The 24,699-nt window shown below is 38.7% G+C and overlaps 2 protein-coding genes across 5 annotated transcripts; both read left to right on the forward strand.

Annotated features, from left to right (window-relative positions):
* The first annotated feature begins 6,424 nt into the window (after nt 1-6,424).
* On the forward strand, nt 6,425-18,430 carry mynn (myoneurin). 2 transcript variants are annotated; one of them, XM_044340164.1, is made up of 10 exons: nt 6,425-6,477; nt 7,071-7,128; nt 8,579-8,601; nt 9,734-10,008; nt 10,095-11,095; nt 12,486-12,645; nt 13,860-14,038; nt 14,257-14,349; nt 15,561-15,686; nt 16,237-18,430. In XM_044340164.1, exons 4-10 carry the CDS (start codon nt 9,743-9,745, stop codon nt 16,638-16,640), a joined length of 2,229 nt encoding a protein of 742 aa, XP_044196099.1. In that variant the 5' UTR covers nt 6,425-6,477; nt 7,071-7,128; nt 8,579-8,601; nt 9,734-9,742; the 3' UTR covers nt 16,641-18,430. The 2 variants fall into 2 exon arrangements, with proteins under 2 accessions (XP_044196099.1, XP_044196100.1); XM_044340165.1 differs by lacking the exon at nt 6,425-6,477 and adding an exon at nt 6,492-6,737.
* A 1,105-nt stretch (nt 18,431-19,535) lies between these two features.
* On the forward strand, nt 19,536-24,336 carry lrrc34 (leucine rich repeat containing 34). Of its 3 annotated transcripts, XM_044340366.1 has the most exons (11): nt 19,537-19,700; nt 20,508-20,620; nt 20,701-20,765; nt 20,954-21,040; nt 22,037-22,165; nt 22,343-22,438; nt 22,586-22,740; nt 22,844-22,999; nt 23,136-23,247; nt 23,863-24,015; nt 24,106-24,336. In XM_044340366.1, exons 1-11 carry the CDS (start codon nt 19,594-19,596, stop codon nt 24,199-24,201), a joined length of 1,269 nt encoding a protein of 422 aa, XP_044196301.1. In that variant the 5' UTR covers nt 19,537-19,593; the 3' UTR covers nt 24,202-24,336. The 3 variants fall into 3 exon arrangements, with proteins under 3 accessions (XP_044196300.1, XP_044196301.1, XP_044196299.1); XM_044340365.1 differs by having other exon boundaries at nt 19,536-19,700; nt 22,589-22,740; nt 23,863-24,336; XM_044340364.1 differs by having other exon boundaries at nt 23,863-24,336.
* Nucleotides 24,337-24,699: the final 363 nt, after the last annotated feature.

Here is a 24,699-nt window from a genome sequence, read left to right on the forward strand (position 1 = left end):
AACATCCAAACACACACAGAGCACAGCTGCAGAGGAGAGCAGTAATAAAGATGTCATAAAGGCAGCGAGTCTAATTCTTCCAGCCTAGATAATAAAAAATAAGCCAAACCAGCGATGTGTTGATGATCAGTGGCAACGGCCTCCAGCTGCTAAAACTTCTGTCTTTCTAATCTCATTTTGTGGTTTAGCTCATCTCCTCATTTGCATTTGCTGCTCGGAGCCGAAACATTCAGCGACTGATAACACACTTGAGTCAAAATAATGCAAAGTAGTTTTACTACTAGTGGTGTGTCGTGTTTTCCAGTAATGAAAAGTATATTTACTCGATTTTGAGGTTTTTAAGCTTTCAATGTTGTGCTGCTTTATACTTCTACCACCACATTTCAGACGGGGGAATATTATCTTTATTTTCACTAGAATCTTTATTAGCAAAAGATTTTCAACATTACTCATTGAAAATAACAGTCTAACGCACACATGTTTATTCCTGTTTATGAGTTTATCTGCAGCTCCATTCTCATGTGGCTACTTTGAGTCTTCTGTTATACCCATTTTGCCCATTTTATTCATCTCGCAGTCTCAACATTTGTGTCATTTTTCCCATCAGGAAGATTTTTTCAACACTTTGGCAGCTATTCCTCTTTTGTCGGGGGGCGCCATCTTCTCCTAGTTTCTTGTCACAGCTTTTTTTTACTTGCTATTAACAGTGATTTAATCAAGTATCTGTCGTTTCCTGTTACGCTTTCCTTAGAGAAATGATACAGAACCATACAACTCATATGGACCTTATATCCTCGTATTTGTCGTAACACTTTATTTTATTACATTATTTATCTGACTTAAGTACATTTTGCTGGTAATACATATGCACTTTTACTTGAGTACAATCCCTTTTTTAAATAATATTTTTCAGGGTTTTTTCCCCCTGAATGTAAATGGCAAAATAGCAAAATATGACAACATTAATATCACAAACAAATATATCACAGTAACACAGTTTTCTTTTCATCAAAGTTCTTCAAAGAGCTTTACATAAGACATGAAGGCATTCAGACAAGATGTACAAGAAACACAAGACATTATAAAAAGACACATTTAGATAGAATTTAAAAGAGTTAAGCAGAAAAGAAAAACAGCGCAGTGTGAGATATGAATAAAAACCTCAAACTGGTTTAATAAAAGGCAGCTGTGATTTAAAAGAACTGAGAGTTGCAGCAGACCTGCAGTTTTCTGGGAGTTTGTTCATATAAATGTGGAGCATAAAAACTGAACGCCACTTCAACATGTTTAGTTTGGACTCTGGGGACAGAAAGCAGACCTGATCCAGACCGCCTGAGAGGTCTCGATGGTTCATAACGTAGCAGCAGATCAGAAATGTATTTTAAACCATTCAGTTCTTTATAAACCAACGGCAGTGTTTTAAAATCAATTCTTTGACAGACAGGAAGCCAGTGTAAAGATCTGAGAAGTGATGTGATCCACTCTCCTGGTCTTAATGAGGACTTTAAATCAGCTGCAACTGTCTGATCGACTTGTAAAGACACCGTTACAGTAGTCGAGTTGACTGAAGATAAACACATAGACATAAGTCCTTTAATCCTTAATATATTCTTAAAGTTATAGTAGGCTGACTTTGTAATTGTCTCAATGTGGCTGTTAAAACTACACCAAGATTTCTGGCTTGGTTTGTGGTTTTTAAAATTACCGATTAGAGCTGAACAAACTTCAGCTTTATCTTTGTTTAACTGGAGGAGATTTTGGCACATCCAGTCGCTGATTTGTTCAGTGCACTCAGTGCTTGTATTGGTCCATAGTCCCCTGGTGATATCGTTATGTTAATCTGAGGTCATCTGCATAACTGTGGTGACATATTTTGTTGTTTTTCATAATCTGAGCAAGATTGTAGATGTTGAACAGAAGAGGCCCCGATATGGCGCCTTGGGGAACTCCACGTCATTTTTGTCCACTCAGATATGTAATTATCTAAGATATAAAGTAGTCCCTGTCATTTCAGTAGGATTCAAACCAGTTTATTACTGTTCCAGAAAGTCCCACCCAGTCAGTCTAGTAATATGTTGTGATCGACCGTGTCAAATGCAGTACTGAGATCTAATAATACTGAGACAATGTTAGCATACATAAAATATTACAACATCCATTTTAACCAAAACTATCCAAAGGTCAAAAATAGAAGATGAAAAGTAAACTAATTTAATTTTACAATATTATCATACATTAAACATTTTGATTCTTATGAGTAAAGTCATTAAAACATCCATAATGTGAGCTGAAGCGCATCCTGATACAGCTTGAATGTTATTTCTAAGAAATTATGACTGCCGGCAACATGCCTGATATAAGTTCTTACCAACTGAACTTAAATGTTTCTGTGTTCTTGGTAATCTAAACCCCTTTACTGACAGATTTCCTTAATTTTATTCTTTTATGGTCATGTTTTAGAAGTATTGAATCAGGTGATGTTTCTTCTTGTTTCTCAATAAAAAATACAACTGAAATATTCAGCAGCAACAGCAGAATCTTTATCCTGATTTAACATCTACAGTCCAGTTTGTGAAAGACTTTCACTCTGCCTGCCAACAATCCATTACAATCCGTGACACACTGTGTCAGATGAGGTTCATAGATATGTCTGACACAGGTGAAATAGGTGTGTGTGTGTGTGTGCACGACGTCGGCGTGACAACAGGAAAAGCCTGACGGAAGATTTCACATTCCAGAGCAGCCAAACATTCCCGAGCGCTGCGGATCCTGCTGAGAGAAGAGCAGCAACATTTCTACATGCAGGAGGTGAGAAGAGTGTTGTTTGTTGTATCACAATAATGTTTTATGAGTTTATCCAACAGAGATTTCAAATGGTTTTCATAAAAATTAAAGGATGGAACATTTTTTGAAATCCTTAAAGGAACCATATTATGCCTTTTGTAGTTTTGTTATTTATATGCTGCTATGATGTTGAGTGTTAAACAGCTCTAAAGTCTAAAGAGCATTTCTACATCCGTTCAGAACAGAGTGGGCTCATCAGGAGGGGGGTCTTAAAGAGACAGGAGCTAAAACGGCCTGTTTCAGACAGAGGCTGAACTGAGGGGCTGCATAAAGCATCAGTATAAGATAAATAAAGTTTTTTTAAACTATAAATCATGCAAAGATATTCCAGTAGAGCCTCAGGATATAAATATAGAGCTGAAATGTGCAGAATAACATGTCACCAACATTAATATTTAAGCGTGTTTGTATGTTATCAGGGTGCTGAAGAGTTTTTGTGGATATTTTTGAGCATCAGCAACTCTCAGCCGACTAGAGGGAATATCAGGGTGGTCAAAACGTAGCGTACAGCTTTTTGTGCACAAAAAGCATGAAAAGACCATCTAAAAATCCCAGCGAATGCCTCAGATGACTATAATCACTGGAAAGCAGTAGAAGCACCCTCGACACATTACAGGAGGTGTTACTACGGACATATTTCTCAGAAAAAAGGAAGTGAGTGGTCAGATGCTAAAAAAAGAGAAAAAGTGAGAGAGTTTAATGTGCTCTATGTGTGCTGAACACAGGCACTGAATGGCACCTACTCACCACAGATTTTATTCTAACACAGACTTTCCTCCACTGATCTTGAGCTCATTACACCCACAAGCAGAGGAGGTAATCTTCATCTTATAAACGAAGGCAAGATGGATATTCAGCCTGGTAACATGAGTTTAATAAGGAATTAGATCTATTATAGTGAGGCCTGTACTCTATGTGTCCCTTACAGCCATCAGAAATGTCTCCAAAATATCCTGAGTATCAGCTGTAAAGATAAAAACACAAACATCAGCGTGTTGGCAAAGCAAAAACTGACAAAGCGAGTGAAAGTAATCACATTAACAATGCTAGTTCCTGCAATTACTGCAATGTAATAAATAATATTGCTATTGGGGAAAAAAGTCTGCGGTAAAAATATCTGTTCAACTTCAGTTCTCATTTTCTCTCTGGTCATGTGCATCACACCCAGTATGCAAACCCTTGTCTCAAGACTTCTGCTTTAAATAACCAAGATTTAATCCCACAGCAGTCACATGTACGTGGTTGAAATTAAATCAGCGTTCCTCAGTGCGGGACAGAGAGTCTTTGACAAGATCTGATTGCTCATTTTCTGCGAGACTATAAAAGTTTCATTACCTGTCAACAATAAATACGGCTGCGGGATGTCGTGTAGCTCCTGCTCTCTTCTGCATCAGAGCAACGGTGCAGGACAAAAAGCTTTACTGAGCTGAGAAGGCTCCTCGGTTGGCAGTTTAGTCCTGCTGAACACCAGACCGATGCTTCGAAAAGAGTTTTATAGACTCTATTATCAGGCATCAAAATGATTAAAACGCTGGAAGACGAAAGACGACATCAAACACAAGCAGTCGATGATGGTCTCTTGAGAGCAGAGTAATGATATGAGAGAGGTTCCCACACTGCAGAGAAGCTGAACTGTGATATTCAGCTCACTTATCTCCCCATTAAACTCCTGCATCTACAGAGACTTATATTCCTCAGACACAGAGAAAGATTTTACTCTGATATGCTGTGAAAGCTGTAAATCAGATGAATCCAGTAGCAAGTAGAGATGGAAAAGCAGAGTTTAAACCTTACAGAGTATTTTCAGCCTCAGTATATGAATGTGTGTAAACTGTCTCTTATCATTAAGTTCAAAAACATTTTTAGACTGACTTCTTTTAGCTGGAAGTCTTAGATCTGTTGCAGAACAGCTTTTCAGCTGATTTTCAGCTGATTTCACAGAGAATCATATTAATGTTGATTAATAACTTCAGTGTTAAAACATACAAATTGTCTCTTATTGTTAAAGATGAAACTTACATCCAACCCTGGGTGGGTGCAGGTGCAGGAAAAAAGCAGCATCAAAACACTCTCCTTTTTTTAATAAAAACAAACATTTATTATGATCATAGTTTATTTTTTAAACAGAAAAGAGAAAAGCGTGAACGTGGTGCACAACATGCACTAGAAGAAACGAATCAGTATTTGCTCCAGGTCTTGGCAGCAGAGGGAGACATAAAAGAGGAACAAATGATTCCTTATTTAAATCATGTGGTGATGTGTGATTGAATTATACATCCAAAATGTTTCACATGGAAGAAGTTTTTTTTTTCCAGATCAGCACCCGGCTGGAGATGAAAGATGAAAATCTTGGTGTCAAAAACAATGCTGGATAATCTGAATCTGAATCAGCTTTATTGGTCGAATACGTTTACACGTAGAAGGAATGTGACTCTGGTTTAGTGGCTCTCAATGTGCTTACATACAACAGTCTTCAGAGAGCAGCGAAAACAAGCTGAACAAAGATATTTAAACATAAACGTATCACTATTATGTACAAGAAAGTGAGAAATGGAAACATGAATATAGAAACAACAAGTGGGCATAAAATACCCTCTCTATATTCAAGCGAAACTGTTTCTGTAAACAGGATGCAAATTGTGCAAAGGTGTGAAGAGTATAATGAGAGCATGGTTGGGGATTCAGATAACAAATATCCATGACTGAATGTGAAACTGATTAATAAACAGTGATGTTTCTATGACGTTCACTTAATCAACAGTAACTGTCTCGTGATCTGTGAGATATTTGATTAATTTGTTGCAACTTTTTCCAGACAGAAACAGGTCAAACTCTCGTCCGTCGTCCAGATGTGATGATGTTTATCTTGGCTTTTTTCTCACCATAATCATTCCTCATGTTCATACTGACCATCAGAGGATCCCTTCATAATGCACTTACAATGTAAGCAATGGGGGCCAAAATCCACAGTCCTCCTTCTGTGCAAAAATGCATTTAAAAGTTGAAACTTATATGAGGCTTCAGCAGTCTGAGTTAGTCATATCAAGTGGATATCTGACATATTTACAGTCTTTTTAGCATCAAATTCCCTCTTTGTGTTTCCTCAGACAGTGTTCCCCTGTTGAGCTGCAGGTGGAAGTATAGCAACAAAAAGAGAGACTTTGGCACTAAAAAGACTGTAACGTTGAAAGATATCTACTTGATTTGACTCATTTGAACGCTGAAGCTTCATATCAGCTTCAGATAAACTTTAATTTAAATATATTTTTGCACAGAAGGAGGACTGTGGATATCGCTCCCCATCAGTTAAGGGATCCTCTAATGGTCAGTATGAACAGGAGGAATGATTACAGCAAGAAAAACATGTTTTAATGCTGATTTAGACACCTGACTGTTGTTATAAGACAGACTTGAATATTGTGAACTCGTCCTTTAAGTTAATAAAACGCGCTGTGTTCTGTTCTGCTCTGTTGTGTATCATTGGATCCAGATAGAAACCGGTCAGACTCCCGTCCGTCGTGCAGCAGTGGCGGTGTCCATCTGGAACAAGCCGCTCATCTTTGCTGAACGTCGAGGTCTCGCGAGAACTCCTGACGTCACGGGATAATGGCTGGAGATCGCGGATATTAGAAGGTACTTTTCTGCTTTTATTTACTTTGCGTTTGATTAAAACGGTGCATTTGCAGCAGTTACTTCTTAACATGAACGACGTGTTTGTGCGGCTTGTTGCGGAAATAAGCTTTTCTAACATTTTTTGTGCCAACTTAACGCCGACACCGCCGGTACAAACCGTCAAACCTTCGAAATAAGAGCACAATGTTTTCCGCGCTTTTCGCCACTATGAAAACAGTTAGCTTTACAGTTAGCTTTAGCTTCACACACCTGCTGCTCAGGTGAGACGCTCAATGAGTTAAACCGCTCCTGATGTGGCTTGTTCAGCTCACCAAGCATTCACGAATACATGTGAAGCCTCAAACACCCGCCCGGAGTCGTTTAAACCAACCTACGACGCCGCTGTTAGCATTAGCATTAGCCGGACATGGAGGCCTGCTCAGGAAGCAGGCGGCAGCTTTTATTTTCCAAAACTGCTCCTCCATCTCACCTGTCAGCTGCTGATTCAAAGGAATACATCTGCTAATATGTGTTTATTTACACTATCCTCATTATTATTCCCCATGAACTGCCTTCCTAAAACTCTCATTTAAATTCTCAACCATCTCCAACAGAAGAATCTACAATCTGATTATTAAAGAGGAGGAGAAGCTGTGACTGACACTACTGACAGTAAGTCAGGACTTTATATTAATGGGCACCTGTTATGCTTTTCCTTATTTTCTGTCACATATATATAATGTTACAAAGTTGGATGTTCATATTAAAGTCACCCCCAGGTCTGAGCTTAACTCCACCCACTGCATAAAAATGATAAAAGTGGGCTGAGAGGGGGGAGGAGGGCAGGAGTTGCTCAGTGACGTCAGCTGGCCAGATATTAATAATAATGATAATATTAATAATAATAATAATAATCAGGGATGCACCGATCCAACTTTTCCAGTCCTGATACGGATACCTGGGCTCTGGGTATCGCTGATACCAGTGTTTAATTAATGAGCTGTTTGCCACACTGTGTGAACGGCAACATCAGGCTTAACTTAAACATTACTTTCCCAAAATGTAACAAATAAACAAATAGATATAAATATATTGAATTGTTATTTATTAAAATAATGGTATCCGATACCAGATCCAGCTATTTGAGTCAATATCGGTGTTGGTGCATCTCTAACAATAATGATAATAATAATATTAATATTAATAATAATAATAAGAGGAAGACAAACGGTGCGATGACATTTAAACAAGACAGAAGAAGACAAATATTGTATTATCAATAAAATAAAATAGGTATAATTTAAAATTTTACATAGAATATATCCTGTGCAGCTCGTTCTGTAAAGGTTTAAACTGAATATTAATTATTATTGTGATTTCTGTCGTTTAAACAAAGAATCAGTTTTCACTGATTTTTCCGTTGTATGTGTTCTGAAATATTTTTAGATTTGATGTGCAAAATGTTTTATCTAGAAAAACTGTTCAGATGGTCACTTTATGGTAGTGATATTTTAATTTAGTTTGAAAAAAGCTTAATGAACAAGAATGTTTGCTTTTTAATCCAACTATTTGTATTTTTTGGCAAATTCCATTTACATCAAATGTAATTAATCAATAGAAAATCAAACTTTACCTTATTAATAATTGATATTGAGCTTGATTATAATTCTCTAGTCAAGCAGTAAAATGAAAAAGCAACAAAGACCCAAACAATTTTTAAAACATTTAAAATTATTGACTAATGTTACTTGATTATTAATCTGTCTCCCTTTATTTGTTTATTTGTTTATTTATTTATTTATTTATTTGTTTGTTTATTTATTTATTTATTTATTTGTTCCTCTTCCTGTTTTATTTAGTTCTTTATTGAATGTAAAAAGCTTCAATCCTCTTACTGAATGTTTTTATTTTTATTTTATAAACATTTTACTTTGTTTCCTCTTTTTGTTCTTCATACTTGTTTATATGTTGTTGTTTTTTGAGTTTGACTGTTTTCAATAAAGTTGAGAAAGAATAAATAACAGAGTCAGTCAGAACTTTAATATTAACATTCAGTAAAACAGTCAAACAGATGTTTGTGCAGTTTTTGTTTGAAATGTTTTGTTTTCTTTGTGTTTTCTAGGTCTGATATTGGATTCTCACCAGGTGAGTCAACCTGTTGTTTACAGGTTTATTTATTTTATAGGATGAAAAAGTGTTAAAAGTATCTTAAGTTACATTAAATAAACCCTTTAAGCCTTTAATACAGTTTAGATACACAGATAAAAACTTTATTTATCAAAAAGAGAAATTAAAATGCCACAGCAGCCACTCGACATAAAACAAATCAAAACACAAAAACAAAGAGATGAAAAAGAAAACAAATGCAAATAAAGTCTAAATTATAATATTTACACTTAAATATACAATATGAAGAGAAAGTCATTATACGGTTTGTAAATATTTGTAATATTTCCTGTAAGTTGTTTTGTTTTGTTTTGTTTTTGCTTTTCAAATTCAACTCAACAGATTCAGTCCAGATATTTGAGAAAATGACTCAAAGATTCTTCTTGTTTATTTTGACATTTTAAAGGATAGTTTGTCTTAAAGCATCAGTCAGGTATCCATGGTAACAGTAAAGAGGTTTTCCTCGCTGTAATCGTTCCTCCTCTTCATACTGACTGTTAAAAGATCCTTCAAATGTGTTTTAACTACATTTTATTTGTTTTGGTCAATTCATATTTGCTCAGATGTTTGTTATTTCACATGTATCCAAATAAACTTAACATGAAAAACCAACAAGGAAACACAAACAAATTATACAAGAAACGTCTTTTAACAGTTAAAATTATCTAATATTGTGTTTGAGATATTTGTTAAAACGATGCAAAGCTGCCTTAAAAAATTCACTACATCTTTAATTATAGATTTCATTAAGATGATTTCCCCTGAAATTAACAACTTATAAAATATTCTCAATTGATTTTATTTTATTTATTTATTTATTTTTATTGCATAAACACAAAACAGAGGTCGACACATGAAGTGAGAAAACACGACAAGAACTAAAAAAAACCTGAAATAAAAACAAACAAAACAAATAATAATAAAACAAAAATCACTGGATATAATAATAATAATAGTTATATTATTAATAATTATTATAGTAATGTAATAATTGACTGTAGCGCCTCTCAGAGGTCAACAGTCCTACATAGAAAATAAAAAGCTCTGTACTGATCCGTGGTCATAATGATATGATGTAATAATCATGTCGACTGTCTCCTCTGTCGTCAAGGCAGCAGCGATGACTCAGGTCAGCAGTCATGGGAAGCTGCTTCTGCAGCGTCTACATGAGCAGCGGGAGATGGACTTCCTGTGTGATATCACCATTGTAGTGAGAGACGTGGAGTTCAGAGCTCACCGCAACATCCTGGCAGCGTTCAGCAAGTACTTCTCCTCCCAGGCTGAAAAGGGTCAAGATGTCACGACCTTGGATCCCGACAAAGTCAGTCGTTATTCTCTGGAGAAACTGTTGGAGTTTATCTACACAGGACAGATGAACCTCAGCAGGTAAAACTGCTTTTAATGTAGATCGGGGAAAAAAAACATATAAATGAAGTTTTACACAAACTGATTTGTTATTTTGGTGTTTTCAGTACCAGACAAGCCGCCGTACGTCGAGCCGCCGTGTTTCTGGGGATGTCTGAGGCCACAAAGTATCTGGAGGAAACCCCCCACTGGTCCGAGCAGAGCGAAAAGTCCCAGTCAGAAGCTGGTCTCTCTCCTCCCAGTCCCGCCGGCTCCTGGAGCAACCCCAGCTCCCCTCTCGCCCTGTCTATCGTCTCCGTCACGGGGGCGGGGGCGGGGGCGGCGGGGGCGGGGGCAGCGGCGGCGGTGCAGGAGGAGGCGAAGGACGGCGGCAAAGAGCAGGAGAACGAGGCCAAAGACGCAGACGTGGAAGAGGGAGACAAAAGCGATGACGAGTACAACCCTACGCCGAGGAGCGCCGGAAGAGGACTGGCCAGGAAGAGGGGCAGGGGGAGACCCAAACGTTTGAGCGGAGAGCAGGCGGAGCCCAGCAGCTCCACCGACGACACACCCAAAACCCAGAGCTACAGGGGGAGGGGGAGGGGGAGAGGGAGAGGGAGAGGCAGGGGGAGAGGAAGAGGAGGTGTGAAAAGGATAGATCTCACCGTGGAAGATTCCGACACAAGCGTGAAGGACCTCGGGGACACGTCGGCGGACTGGAGCCCCTCGCAGGACGAATCCGCCGCCAAGAAACCCCGACTGAGCAGCGGAGGAGAGGGACGGAGAGGGCGAGGCCGCGGCCGGGGGAGAGGAAGAGGGAGGGGCAGGGGGCGAGGCAGGAGGAGGACCAGAGGGGAGGACGACGAGGAAGACAGCGGCGAGCTGGGGGCGGACGACGAGGCGGAGGGGGGCGAGGGCGAGATCGGGGAACAGGATCCGACGGGAATGGACGAGCAGACGTTACAGACGCTGCACTCGTGTGGCGAGTGCAACAAACTGTTTAAGGACGCCAGCAGCCTCCACCGACACGAGAAGATCCACAACGGGCTGAAACCCTTCTCCTGCATCTTCTGCTCCAAAACCTTCAGACAAGCCACACAGCTGAAGACGCACCTGCGCATTCACACAGGTGAGCCGACCGCAGGGTCATCAATACACCTGTCAGAGCGTCTGTTAAAGAGACGAATCAATTCATCATTTAGCCTCTAAAACGTCAGAAAACTGTGACTTTTAAAGTAGGAAGAGGCAGGATGACGTCTTCAAATGTCTCCCAACAGTCCAAAACCCCAAAATATTCAGTTTAATGTTTCAAAGATCTGTCAATTAATCAATTAATTGAATTCCTTGAGAACTTAATTGGTTCCAGGTTCTCAAAGGTGAGATTTTGCTGTTTCTTCTTGACCCGACATCATCCAAATAACCCCATCAGTCTCGGTCCCTTATCCACCTACATGAAGCCCACCACCAGAAATCTCAGAATACTGTTGGATTCAGGTCTTAAGTTTCGAACCAGTCCTGCTTCCTCCAAATCAGAACCATCTCCAGAATTAAGCCGATACTCCACCACTTCCACTTTCCGTCATTTTCTCCAGACTAGATCACTGCATCCCTGTTCCGCCTCCAACTGGTCCAGAACGCAGCAGTTCGGCTTCTTACTGGTTTTAACAGACAACATCACATCACCCTGATCCTGACTTCTCTCCGTCGGCTTCCTGTTAGTTTTAGAATTGATTTTTAAGATTTTACTGATCGCTTTTAAAGCTCGTCTGGGTCTGAAGCTCTGAGCTACATAACAGATATGCTGACCCCCGTACGATCCTCAGGTGGGTCCTTCTGGCTGTTCCAAAGTCGAGGCTTAAATCTAAAGGAGCTTCGACTTTAGAGCGACCTGCTAGAGGAGACGAGGCTGCAGAATCACTGACTTCTTTTAAATCACTTCTTTTACAGACTTGCTTTTATGTAATGTTGTCTTTAGATCATCTTTCTTTCTTTATTGTCTTTCTTTGCCTTCGGCCGCCATCTTTCTGAGGTCAGATCTGTTATTGTTTTCTGTTTCATGTCGTTGCTTTTACTTTGTCAGTCAAAGCACCTTATAAACTCTGTTTTAAAAGGTGCTATATAAATAAAGTTATTATTATTATTATAATATTAAACTGAATATCTTCGGGGTTTTGACGACATTTGAAGACGTCATGTTGGAGGTAAACTGGTTTTCTGATGTTTTATAGACTAAAGGATCAATCAGTAATGAAAATAATCAATAGTTGTGGCCATAATTCAGTTTATAATGATAAAAACACAGAGAAAACACATTTAAGAAGCTGAAACTAGACCATGTCGGTCATTTATCAAATGTCAATCGACTGATCAGTTGATTGACCAAACAAAACACATCAATACTGGTGAATTTATCTTTAGAATTAATTGATCAGTTATTATATTTTATATCAGATCAGTGTGTTTTCTTGTCTAAACTCCGTCTCCTCGTCTTTCTCTCTCTCTGTGTGTGTTGGTTACAGGCGAGAAGCCGTTCAGTTGCTCCGACTGTGAAAAGTGTTTTGCTCAGAAGTGTCAGCTGGTCGCTCACCGCCGGATGCACCACGGCGAGGAGAAACCGTACACCTGCGAACGCTGCGGCTTCAAGTTCGCCACCTCGTCCAACTACAAGATTCACATCAGGTACAAACGCTGCTTCGCTTTACATCACCTGTGATTGAACTGTGAGTGCATCGTCATGGTAACCTGTGCTGCTTCATATGTCTATTGTACTGCTTTTATGAGTTTAATATGTACATACAGGCTGAACGTTGTGATCTTTACTGTCATCATTTTTTATACATTAAACTTTTTTCGTTTGAATTATTATACAAGAGAAGTTTTTATCAAGATAAACAACAAATATATTTTCATAAGACGAAGCTGCTCGCTGACATCGTCTACAACATATCCAACGACACATGTCAGCGAGACAAAACTCGACTTCTAATTAAATTAAAGTTTCTACAGAAACACAGATTTTGCTCATAATGTGTGAGCTATTCCATAGATTTTATATTTGACATAAAATTGGTTTATATTACTCTTAAACTATATCTTTTAACCTTTTTTTTAAATAATTTTACAACATTTACAGTAATAAAGCGGTTGTAAATATCTGATACTGGCACACATGTCACAATCTAGTTCCTAAACAGAACAAACATAGAAACTGTCATAAAAATATAACATAGAAACGGAAATAATGATAAAAACTATAATTATAATAAGCAATAAAACTAAAATAAAGAGTAGGAAATGTCAGTCACACTAAGATAAAAGTTGTGGGTCTTGCAGTTTAAAAACAAGTAATTGTTCGGCTGTGAACAAGTGAATATACTAGAAGGAAAAGAGAAGCTGTAATAATTGGCCAAAAATAAATCAATAACTGTAAAATTATACCAATATTTCAGTGTCAGAGTGAAGACGTGTAATTAAATGATGGTACAACTGTTTTCATCATCCACTGATCATCATTAATGATCATTATCAGTCAATAAAACGTCAGAAAACGATCAAAAATGTGGATGACAGCAGAGAACAAGATGACGCCATCAAATGTCGAGCTGCAAAGTCTCACATTTAAAAAGCTGAAACTATCAAATATTTGTTGTTTTTGCTTAAAAAAAACCAACTTAAACAATCAGTTATGTAAATAGTGTTAAATGTTGTATCACCTTTTCACTTTCTTTTGTTTTGGCTTCTACCTGAAGATTATTGTACTGATGTATCTAGTATGTCATAGAGCATCCCTGACTCTGTGTGTGTGTGTGTGTGTGTGTGTGTGTGTGTGTGTGTGTGTGTGTGTGTGTGTGTGTGTGTGTGTGTGTGTGTGTGTGTGTGTGTGTTCGCTGCAGACTTCACAGCGGCGAGAAGCCGTACGTGTGTGACGTCTGCGGTCAGGCGTTCGCTCAGTCCAGCACGTTGACTTATCACAAGCGACGACACACGGGGGAGAAACCGTACCAGTGCGATCTGTGCGGCATGTCGTTCTCCGTCTCCTCCTCGCTCATCGCTCACGCACGAAAACACACAGGTGAGAAACTTTTCACACCTTTATCGATCCGGGAGAGAGAGACAGGAAGTATGTTAACGAAGGGGGAAGAGTTTCAGAGTAGAACTGGTTTGGTTTCCTCACAGAGAGAGAAGAGATTTAACGGCTGAAAACTGTGTGTGTGTGTGTGTGTGTGTGTGTGTGTGTGTGTGTGTGTGTGTGTGTGTGCGTGTGTGTGTGTGTCTCTGTGTGTGTTTCAGGTGAGACTCCGTACAAATGTTCGCAGCCAAAATGTGACGCAAGTTTTGTGACGTCGTCCGAACTGAAGAAACACATGCGACGACTTCACCCAGGTGAGTTTCCTCAAGAGAGGCTTTACGGAGCTTTATAGTGAGTTTCAGCTCATTGTTTATCTGTCCGGCTGCAACTTTACTGTTCTGGTTCACTCTCAGCGTCTCATAGCGTCGTTTTCAGAGAAAAAGCTGTAAAAAGCCACTGTTCACTACCTGCTCAACACCAAACAGACACAGTTAGCTGTAGACTAGCTGGTGAACATAGTGGAGCATTTAGCAGCTAAAGAGCCAGATATTTCCCTCAGGAGTTGGTAGAGAGTAAAAACAGAGCTAAAAGAGAGTGAATATTGGACTCACATTCACCAGGTGGACAGAAACACGACTCCACATGAATGATAATGTTGCTCCGTAACTGCTGGATGTGGAAATAAGCAACTGTTTGCTAACAAGTTCAACATATCAACTTAAAAGCTGATGATGAGTCAGAGTTGTGGATGAATCATCAGTTAATGCAGCTTTAAGTAATGAATGAGAAGAATGAAATAACCACAATAAATAACGTGCTACTTGTTACCCAGCTGGTTCAGAAACATTGTGGCTGTTAGTTTCATGAACTAAGTGTAAAATATCATTTTGATTGTGCTGTTGTAGTAATATTTGCAGGAAGTAGCGTTCATGCTGTGGACGCTGAATAGCGGAAACATTTACACTCAAATTCAGATACTCGTAAACACAGTGAACTATACAGTCAATAGGAAGTGACTTCAGACTACAGCTGTAATGATTAATCGATTAGTCGATTGACAGAAAATTAATCAGCAACTGTTAAGGTAAATGAATCATCAGTTAAGTCATTTTTGAGCAAAAACACCAAAATGTTTGTGGTTTCAGCCTCTTATTGTGATGATTTAATGCTTTTCTGTCATACGTGGTAGTAAACTGAATGTTTTGGGCTGTTAAGACGTCACCCTCTGGTAACTGAAACGGTCATCATTCACAATTTTCTAACGTTTTATAAACCAAACAATTAATGAAGAAAATAATCAACAGTTCTTGACGACCGAGTGAAGTTCAGCTGTAGCCAAATCACAGTCAGCGAAGCATCAACTTTACCGAAGATGATAGTAGGATCCAACCTTTCTCACACTGTGCTGTTGCTCTGTTGCTGTGTGTGTGTGTGTGTGTGTGTGTGTGTGTGTGTGTGTGTGTGTGTGTGTGTGTGTGTGTGTGTGTGTGTGTGTGTGTGTGTGTGTGTGTGTGTGTGTGTGTAGAGGGGAACACCGGTGTGCAGTGCCTGCTGTGTGGAAACAGGTTCGCCAGCGTGAAGAACATGATCAAACACCAGGAGAAAGCTCACGCTGATGAAGTGCGACAACACAAGGAGAGAGCCAGAGCTGGTGAGCTGTCTGTGTGTGTGTGTGTGTGTGTGTGTGTGTGAACAGAAAATTAATCAGCAACTATTTTGATAATCAATGAATCGTTGCTCAATGAAAAGTTGTTTTTCAAGAAAAAAACATTTAAAAAATCTGATTTCAGCTCCTCAAATGTGTAGATTTTCTAGTTTCTTTAGTTTTCTGTGACAGTAAACTGAATATTTTTGGACTGTTAGTCGGGACAAAACAGACATTTCTTGGGCTTCAGGAAACACTGATCAACATTTTTCAACATCTTGTGACATTTTATGGACCAAACAATATAATCCATAATGAAAATAATCATCAGTTGCTACATTACTGTTGTCAGATTGATGTCAAAGTAGAACTGAGATGTTTATTTTATTAAATGAAAGCAAACATGTAAATTCTGTTCTGCTGTTGTAGTTTTATTGTTACTGTATCAGGTTTTAAACTCATCAGTCTGACACTGAAACAGAAGTTCAGCTTAATAACTTTGTATTTGTGTGTGTGTGTGTGTGTGTTTGTGCGTGCGTGCGTGTGTGTGGAGCAGTAGTCCTCCTGGCCTCCAGTCATCCGGTGGCCTTCGTCCAGAGTAAACTCTCCCAGGAAAACAAAGGTTTGGCCTCCATCCCAGAAGGCGAGCCACCCAACCCAGAACCAGCCACGCCCAACCCCAAAGCCATGGCCCCGTCCGCCGACCCCGCGGACGCCGACGCCACCGACGCTTCCACCAGCACCGCCATCATCCAGGACTTGAAGGCGGAGCCCGCCCACCCGCCGATCAGCACCGCCGACCAGGTCGCCTTCGAAGCCGACCAGGAGCAGACCATCAACTCGGACACCCTCCACGCTCTGGTGGAGCAGCTGCGGCCGCCGCCTTCCCCCGCCACCAGCCTGGAGCAGATCGTCATCATCAGGACGGTGGACACCGACCACAACGCTCCGCAGCAGTGAGAGTGTGACATCACTCCAGTAGACACTCGTTAACGTACGGTCTGGATCGACGTCAGCGCTCACGTTCACTCTGATGGACGTTTGGATCATTTGGGTCTTATTTTTGTCAATTTGTGCTTTATTTCTATAAGTATTAATAACATCGTCCTCAATAATCTGACATCACTAATGAGAACAGTCAGATTAAAGTCATATTATTACTTTATAAACATCCATCACTGACATCTTGGTCTAAGTTTGACCTGCTGTACTTGCCGTAGTTGTGTGCAATGAAGGATTATTAACAACATTCACTTTCAGTTTAACCCTAAAACAAAGTGAAAGATCATCTGGATAGTTTTTCTATTAATCAATCAGTCGTTAGGTGAATAAAACACTCAACGTAAAGTCGTCAAATGAAGTCGATTATTCATCAAATCAAACATTTTTGCTTGAAAAAAACGATTGAGTATCAAAACAGCAGCTAAACGTCGCAGCTCTACTGAATTTAAACGTGTTTTTTTTTTGCCTCGTTGAACTTAATAGAAGTGATGTTGACGTGTCCCTTTTTAGTTATAATAATGTGATTATCACACGTAGAAGTGATGCCGAAAACTACAAAAATGAGACCTGAGATGTAAAAGAATGATCCTTTAACAGACCTGATGTCTGGAGCCTGTGATTTATATAAACACTGTTGTCATTCTTTAACGAAGACGTGAAGTGAGCTGGAATAAATAAAGCAGAGATGAAGCAGAGTAGAGACAGAAAAGCTGATCAAACAAGAAGAGAAGCAACTTTTTCAATAGTTTGAATCTGTAGTTGATAGTTTCAGTTTTTTTCTGCAGCTCTACGTGTTCGTATCCAAACATCAGAACAACACTGATGAACTGATCTGTGTTCTGTTGTCATTTGAGGAAACTGCATTTCAATCAAAGTGGTTGTTTTTTTTTGTTGTTGTTGTTGTTTATTTTTTTTTAAATCGGACTCATTTACTCAGAAATGCAAACAGGGATTTTGCAAAAGTGACTTTTTTTTTTTTCTTCTCTTGTTTTCTGAGTTTTTTGTTCTTAAAGGTTCTCAGTAGCTGAGGATATTAGGTTGAAAAGGGGAAACTTTAAAGCAGTTTGTGCTAAAAATGTTGAAGCTGATGTTGAGATGTTTCTCGCTGAATGATAAAAAACGTTTAATCCCAGTGACGTCAGATAGAAACCAGTTTATCTGCTGATGAGTTTCAGACGCTTAAATTCCAAAAAAAAACAAAGTTAAGACTAACGACGTTTTCTCTCCGACGCGACGCTGAGTTCATGTTCTGTTCTGCAGCCGGTTGGATGAATCGTTAACATAAAGAAGACTGTTGATCACGTTAAGATGTGACAGAACAGCTGTTGCATAGTTTTAATAGTTAACGTAGTTATTAGGAGACTAGTTATCACCATGAGATCATTTCTTATTTATCATAAAGGTGTTTGACATGTGACGGTGGCTTTATTCATGTAAACACAGCCATGTTGATGCAAACTGAGAGTTTTGTTTCTGTGTTTTATAGGTTTTTTTTTTTTTAAAGCAGCTGTTTCAGGTTTTAGCAGAAAAAACTGTTTGATCCACTTGAAAGTAGCCGTTTGTTTGTTTGTTTGTTTGTTTTTTTTTCATGCTTTATTTTTCTTTCTGGTGTTTTTTTTGTTTGTTTGTTTTTTAATTTTAGAGGAGAAAACGTCTGCATTACTTGTACAGAAATGTGAATTACATAAATACGTTCACTACTGTATAAAAACTGTACACCAGGAAAATAAAATTAAAGATAAAAAGGGACAATCAGGTGTTTGTGTCAGTTAATAAAGCAGAAAAAGGTCGAGAATTAATTGATTATTGTTTACAGTTTCATAATATTTTCACTTGTTGTCAAAACCTCATCAGTTTTTGTCCTCTAATGACTTTTATTTCATTTAATTATTTCATTCAGTGGGTTTTATGAAAACATTATCTGTTTAAAAACAGAATAATGTGACATATTTCTGTTTGAAACGCTTCATATTTAGTTAAAAATAATACTGAAAGTTTCTGTAGATGGTCAAATGTAATTAAATGTTTACTTGACTTAAACCAGCAGATATAAAAGGTGTTAAAGCTGCTTCTACATGTTGACAACAAAGATAAACATCAGGTTCAGTTTCAGCATGGAGATGGGAGTTTGTTTAACTTTATCAACAGAATATAAATCAAAGAAAATACAATTTTTAAGCAAAGTTAAGTTTCAGCATTGAAATTGGATTTTGTTTGTTTACTTTATTAACAAAATATTAATGAAAGAAATAATAATTTTAAGTTCACATTAAGCATGGAAATTGGATATTTTATTTTTTTACTTTATTGACAAAATATTAAATACAATTTACAAAAGACAGTAGAGAGGTGACAACATGAAACAAAAGAACACATTCAAACAGAATATAAACTTTGACATGTTAATATTTAATATGTATAGAAGTAAAATAAAGGACTAACAAAAAAAGAACATTTAACATTAATTCTGTGTATTCTTTTGGGTTTTGATCTGGATTAAGTGATGAAATATAGCACTTTTCTTAACAATGTTACAAAGTGCTTTACAAAAGAAAATAAAACCAACAAGGCAGATAAAAATAAGGCAAAGAGGAGCAGAGAGGTAAAGGCAGAAGTACAGAGTAACAATAGAAGATGCACAATAATAGTGATAATAAAACAATCAAATGCAAAGAAGTAAAAATAATTTAAAGATCAATTAATAGGTGTAAAATCAGTAAATAAAACATAACAAACATTTCCAAAACTTTTCTCAAAGACAAAAAGTTTTAAGAAGAGTTTTAAAAGACGCTAAATAAAAATTAACAAAATACTATAAAATTTCTTCTGACGTCATGTTCTCTTTTGGCCTTCGCGTGACGTCATCCTTCCTGGTTACCAGGCAACGCAAACTCTACTGCGGGGGATAAAGATGGCGGGTCAAAGTATCTCAGAGGTTTACTTTGCTGTCTGCGCTCAACATCAAATAAAAATAAACCCGCACGTCTTAGAAGTTTTAAAGAAGACGAGAACAACCGAGTAAGTGTCGAAATGATCGATGGAAACAAGGTTTTAGCTAATAGCTAGCTGTTAGCTAACGGAGCTAATGCTGCCTTCAGGTACCGCCGAATAAAACTGAGATTTTCTATTTTTATATTTTATTAGTAGTAGTAGTAGTAATAGTATTATTTTGTACACTGTTACTGTAGCCTTGCTGTTGTTTCATCTGTTTCTGTTTCTTGAGGAATACATAATCAATGGCCCTACTAGAAACTGTACAATAAAGTCTAAATAAATAAAACAAAGCGGTTGATTTAACATCACATCGTACAATTAGTCCCGCATTCTGCATTTTACTTAAAAGTAAACAAATGTAACTGTAGCAGTAAAATGAACTCAAGTAAGAAAAGTACTCAAGACTTATTTCCAAATTTACAATGTCCTATTTTTCAGTGTTGCTTCCCATCAAACATTAAACAAAGTCACGACAAATACAGAAATATTTAAATTATGGAAATATTTTAATTATTATGTTAAATAGAAATGTCCATATACTGTATATCAGTGTATATTTCAATATACAATTTATTACATTTGGTTTTATTTAGAGAACCAACTTATGTGTTATATTGTTAAATGTCTCTTTTTTTTTCTTTTTGAGGTTCAAATGCATCAATAAAAGCTTTTATCAAGTTATTTAATACAAGACACTAATCACAGCAGCTGTTTAACAACTTTTTGTGATTTTATTTCCTGCCAAAAGCATCTAAAATCTGCTAGTAGTTGTGTGAAGCTGAATAGGTGTTTGATCATAAAACCTATGAAACTCTGCTGTGTGTTTGGCAGGAATGTGACTTTAAACCTGTCAGGAAACGACAGACTGAGACACATTCAGAGACTCGATGATGACGACGTTCTTGCTCTCACCAAATGTCTGAGCAACAACACGAGTGTGACAGGTGAGCAGTCACATCCAGGTGAAGACTTTAGCTCCAGTTTTGAACTTTATTTTAAAATTCATAATGTTTCATATAAACAGGGCTTGATGTGAGCTACAATAACATAACAGATGAAGGTGCCGGACACCTTGCTGATCTCTTACAGGTAAGCAGGTAACGAGGGGATTTAATTAATGAACGTCATGATATAAATGAGCCAGATTCTGTAGACAGGTTGATGTTAAAAGTTTAAAACAAATAATCACTTCCTCTACACTCTATTTGGTATTTTTAGTGGTTTAATATTCTCTATATTGCAGCTGTAGTTGATGTTTATCTGTTTTCACTGAGCAGGAAGGAAACTCAGCTCTGAACCGTCTGGATCTGATGTTCAACGACATCCTGACAGACGGAGCTGAAGCCCTCGCCAAGAGCCTGCAGGTTCATATCTCTCACACACACACCACACACACACACACCACACACACACACACACACACACACAACACCTGTTTACAGACATCCTTTCTCCTTACAGTAAATGGTTTCAAGAGAACCTATTTGTATAAAAGTCATCTTTACTACATTTTCTTTACAATTATCAGTGACATACTGTTTGTTTATTGAGTACAGATGTGATGAAGGAACCAGATGTGGTCGTGTGTGTTGTGATTGAAGCTTTTAATTAATTCAGTTGTCTGAGTGTGTGATAGTTTGACCATTATTATCATGTAGACAATAGAATAAAGGACTTTGAACGTTTGTACATTGAAGAAAAAGGGTGTCTTGACTTTTTTTGGAATCATTCTCTTTATTTTGTGGACATCCTTACTGCTTGCTTTTACTTTTAACAAATGGTACTTAAAGGATAAGGGAGATGTTATTATATGATTTTCTTATTTTGAATTAATTAAAATAAAGACACAAATCAACAGTGTGTTAGTCTGTCTTTAAATTCATCTGACTTCTCTACTCATTGGTTCCTACACAAATATATAGATCAAATCAAATAAACTGGAGGAAAAAGAGCATTTGTTGGGGACTACATCAGGTGCTCTAGTGAGTATTTCTGGCAGCAGGATGGTGTGTGTGTGTGTGTGTGTGTGTGTGTGTGTGTGTGTGTGTGTGTGTGTGTGTGTGTGTGTGTGTGTGTGTGTGTGTGACTGAGTCAAAATAAACTACAGTGTGTGTTCATGGTGATGAAGGAACATGTCATCCAGTGCAGTGATGTGGCTCATTGACGTGTTTTCTAGTAGTTTTTGGACAACAGCAGAGGTCTACCGCACAGAGGAATAATCAGGCTTTGGATGCAGACACATTACTAGTTAGTAGATCAAATCATTATTGGTTTGTGTCTTTTCACAGGATTTATTGACAACAAGAAAAATAGTCCAAAAGTCTAGTAATTAAGTAAATATACTCTGTTTCTCTCTGCAGGGAAACAGCAGCTTGTTGTCTCTCAGGCTCTCAGGTAATAAGATCGGGAACAGCGGGGCGATGCACCTGGCCAGCACGCTGCAGGTAAACAACACGCTGCAGGAGCTGCAGCTGGCTGACTGCGACCTGGTAAACACACACACACACACACACACACACACACACACACACACACACACACACACACACACACACACACACACACACACACACACACACACACACACACACACAGTCTGTCTGCAGTTATGAAGCATTTTAAGCTGACTGACTGTCCAATCAGAGGCCAGTTTTTCTGACCTGCAGGCCACTCAGAGTGTGATGGCGCTCACCATCGTGTTGAAGAGCAACAAGAGTCTTCGCTCTGTGGATATCAGCCGGCCGCTGCTCTTCAGCCACCAGGTACAAACACACAGAGCAACTCAGTGATGTGAAACACAGAAACTAAATCTGGTTTCAGTGTCTTTTCTTCAGTTTCTGTCATATTTGATGTATGATACGAGGTCAGTATGAGTCCAGTCCATCAGCAGTCTCACCTGTGTGTCTCAGGAGGAGTGGGCGGTGCACCTCTCTGAGATGCTGGCGGTGAACAGCAGCCTGGTGGAGCTCCACCTGGGGAAGATGGGGATGACGGACAGCGGGATGGAGAGGCTGACTGAAGGCCTGCAGCTCAACCACAGCCTGCGCTACCTGGACCTGCGCTGGTAGGAACACAAACATCCAGATCCAGTGACCCTGTTTCATCCTTAAAATCCATCTGATCCCGTTTGCTCAACTTCCTGTTGGTCTCGTCTTGTTTGTCTGCAGTAACCGTGTCACTCGGGACGGCGTGCGCCATCTCGCTGAGGTGCTGAAGAAGAATCCGAGCCTGGAGGTCTTGGATCTGTCGTCCAATCGCATTGAAGACGAGGGCGCGGTGTACCTGAGCGAGGCTGTGACCCGGCCAGGCTGCATCCTGAGAGAGTGAGTCCAACACACTCTGAAGAATATCATTCTAGCAACATTAAAGAGGAATTCCCCCCTCTGACCTCCCTGTTTTATCAAAATTTACCAACAATATCAACATGTAACAAACAAACATCGTGTGCATCTCTGTCAGACTGTCAGTCCGCAGTAACAACATCAGGACGGAGGGGCTGCTGTCTCTGGCTAACACGCCTCTAACACACATCTACATCTGGGGAAACCACCTGGAGGAGCCTGTGTGCCGGGTAACACACACACACACACACACACACACACACACACACACACACACACACACACACACAGACTGTCAGTTCGCCAGTTTATTAGGTACACGTAGCTAAAACAACAGCTCTGCAATAAACGCTGCCTTACAAACGTCTGTCAACATAAAGAAACACAAACTACAGAATCCAAAATGACATAAAGTTGAATGAGCAGTAAATCTTCTATAATAATATTACAGGGCTGTTGTGTTAGACTGCATTAGTTTTAGCAATAAACTGTCTATATTAGGTAGTTTACATTTGTCCATTCAGTATTTATTCAAGCATGACTCGCACTCTTACACACCGTTTGACCTGTATAAAGAGATTATATGTTGTTATTTTCATATATATCAATATATAGATCTGTTTTTCACCAACTTGTATGTATATGATAGTTTTGTTTATGTTTGTATGTTTACTTGTTTTGGCTGCAGTGTGTCTTCATAAACATTGTTCTGGATCTGTTTGTTTGTAAAATTAAGAGCTGCTGGAGAAATATTAACATTCCTTGTGTGCATAAACATATTTGACCCAGCTGATTCTGACTTCCTGTTTATGAGATTTAAAACTCACCGCTGCTTCACCTCTCAGGCCTTTAAACAGCTGATCGCCAGCGGCCGCCTGCTGCCGGAGCAGACGGACGTCAGCGCGTACGAGGTGGACGGTCACATGTTTCTGGCTGAAGTCTTCAACGGTTTGAGGCGACGCTATTACAGCACAGACACACACTCTGACTCCAACACCGCAACAGACACACACTCTGACCCCAACAACGCAACAGACACACACTCTGACCCCAACACCACAACAGACACACACTCTGACCCCAACACTGCAACAGACACGTCTATAACCAACGCCACCAGCCCTGATGCCACCGTTCCAGCACACATCCTGGAGCAGCCGCAGGTTCCTCTGCAGTCCTGCTAAACCTTCATTAACCTCAGAGGCTCCTCACTAACAGCTGTATCAGCAGCTTCAGCCAAAAACAAACTCAAACACATAAATGTTAAAAGAATAAGAAAAAAACTTTGTAAATACACCAGAAGAAGAAGTTTTTCTAGCTGGAAATAATAAAATAAACATTCTGAACAATAAACTGTTGCCTCTGACATTTTTTTAATCATAAGTGATTCAAACATGAACTTCTGTATATTGAGGTTCATCTTATTTACATTATTTACATATTAAATAATAAAGGAAAGATTTAAGGTTGCATAAGTACAAAAATACATGAGACTTTTCAAGTATTCCATCAAGTACATCTGAGATGATCAAATATTTTATAAAACTGGGTCATAATTCAATATTATTGCTCATCAGCTTTCAGTGGAAATGTTTCATATGTTCATTTGATTATAAATCATCCAGATAATTCAATTCCACCTGATGACATGAACTCATCAGAGACTCAGTTTTCTTCACATG

This window comes from Thunnus albacares, chromosome 21 (assembly GCF_914725855.1).
Source record: "Thunnus albacares chromosome 21, fThuAlb1.1, whole genome shotgun sequence".
In the NCBI taxonomy this organism is placed as follows: domain Eukaryota; kingdom Metazoa; phylum Chordata; class Actinopteri; order Scombriformes; family Scombridae; genus Thunnus; species Thunnus albacares.

Bases quoted from the DNA above. Each gene is read 5' to 3' on its own strand.
- lrrc34 (XM_044340364.1), top strand. From the start codon at position 19,594: ATGGCGGGTCAAAGTATCTCAGAGGTTTACTTTGCTGTCTGCGCTCAA. The intron at 20,621-20,700 runs GTGAGCAGTCAC...TCATATAAACAG, and splicing joins CAACAACACGAGTGTGACAG to GGCTTGATGTGAGCTACAAT. The intron at 20,766-20,953 runs GTAAGCAGGTAA...TTCACTGAGCAG, and splicing joins ACCTTGCTGATCTCTTACAG to GAAGGAAACTCAGCTCTGAA.
- mynn (XM_044340164.1), top strand. From the start codon at position 9,743: ATGACTCAGGTCAGCAGTCATGGGAAGCTGCTTCTGCAGCGTCTACAT. The intron at 11,096-12,485 runs GTGAGCCGACCG...TGTTGGTTACAG, and splicing joins GCACCTGCGCATTCACACAG to GCGAGAAGCCGTTCAGTTGC. The intron at 14,039-14,256 runs GTGAGAAACTTT...TGTGTGTTTCAG, and splicing joins TCACGCACGAAAACACACAG to GTGAGACTCCGTACAAATGT.